The sequence below is a fragment of the Crocuta crocuta genome, unplaced genomic scaffold, assembly GCF_008692635.1.
Source record: "Crocuta crocuta isolate KB4526 unplaced genomic scaffold, BGI_CrCroc_1.0 scaffold119, whole genome shotgun sequence".
In the NCBI taxonomy this organism is placed as follows: Eukaryota; Metazoa; Chordata; class Mammalia; order Carnivora; family Hyaenidae; genus Crocuta; species Crocuta crocuta.
The window spans coordinates 8,747,175-8,748,414 of record NW_027551562.1 but is presented as its reverse complement, the minus strand read 5'-3'; the positions used below and the strand labels follow the sequence as shown (position 1 = coordinate 8,748,414).

At 57.7% G+C, this 1,240-nt stretch overlaps 1 protein-coding gene across 2 annotated transcripts in view; it reads left to right on the top strand.

The window, feature by feature from the left end:
- Positions 1–856: 856 nt before the first annotated feature.
- The window catches only part of AGO2 (argonaute RISC catalytic component 2), a 99,034-nt gene continuing 98,650 nt past the window's right edge, over positions 857–1,240 (top strand). Inside the window, exon 1 of one of the 2 annotated variants that reach the window (XM_077749960.1) lies at positions 857–982. In XM_077749960.1, coding sequence (XP_077606086.1) covers positions 976–982 — 7 coding nt within the window. In that variant the 5' untranslated portion in view covers positions 857–975. The remainder of the gene's footprint in view (positions 983–1,240) is intronic. The other variant, XM_077749959.1, reaches the window with a different exon arrangement.

Below are 1,240 nucleotides of genomic sequence, written 5' to 3'. Positions count from 1 at the left end.
CTGAGTCACGCCCCGCGGTTACCACCCCTGCGAAGACGGAGGGCGTGTCACTCACCCGCTTAAGGATTTGGTACCACGTGCAGATGGAAGTGGGGAGCCAGTGAAGGGTTTTGAGCAAAGGAGGCACTACATCAGACCTGTGACCGCACAAAAGATGACTGTTGGGTGGAGAGCCGCAAGGAATACGAGTAATTTCCAGGGCTTTTCAGGGGGTCCAGGCCTCCTGGACGGCCCGGGGCGGTCGGCAGAGGATTGGGGAGGGGTCCACGGGCATCCGGGCGGCTGAGGACCCCGTTCAGACCAATGATTTCATGAAGATCCATGTCCTTTTAACTTTCTCTCTGGAGGAAATCAAGGTTTTCTGGGCCCTTATTTAGGGATGTGCTTGAGGGTCGCAAAGAACTAGCACCACCACCAACCCCTATTTAGGGTGCTGCGCCCCCTGCAGGCGGGACTCTTGTTAGGTTTTGCATCCCCCTGGGCAGGGGCAACACTCAGTTCCTTGCACCCAAAATGCAGGTAACTCGTTTATAGGCTGCAGTAGGTTAAAATGATGAAGAGCATGGGGCGCCTGGGTGGCTCAGTCGGTTAAGCGTCCGACTTTCGCTCAGGTCATGATCTCGCGGTTCGTGGGTTCGAGCCCCGCGTCGGGCTCTGTGCTGACTGCCAGCTCAGAGCCTGGAGCCTGTTTCAGTCTGTGACTCCCTCTCTCTCTGACCCTCCCCTGCTCACGCTGTCTCTGTCTCTCTCTCTCTCTCTCTCCTAGAAATAAATAAAACACTAAAAAATTAAGAAAAAAAACGGTGATGAGCAAAACTGGATTGTGTTTCACCTTCAGCCTTCCCATCGCCGCCAGTTGGGAGAGAAAGGAGACGGCCGCGGGCTGGCTACCCTGGAAAGGGCTCCTGAAAGCCGGACCCAGGGATTTAGAAGGATGGACACGGACTTGGGGAGCGGCAGAGGCGTCCTAAGAGCATGCGAGGTGAGTACAGAAACAAGCAGGGGCGTGGTGGGGTCCGGGAAGGGCCCCCGAGAAGAATCCGGAGGCGCCCGGGGGCTGCAGGCTGGTGGGTTTGGCCTCCGCGGTGCTGGCACCTAACGTGCGCTGAACACTTCCTGTTCACGTTTGTGTACATGGGTCGTCGGGGTTCTTGGCCAGGAGGTGGCGGTGTGGTCGTGTGCGAGGGCCAGCAAGCGGTCAAGTTCAAGCTCCGCGCTGGGAGCTAGCTTCCCGACATTC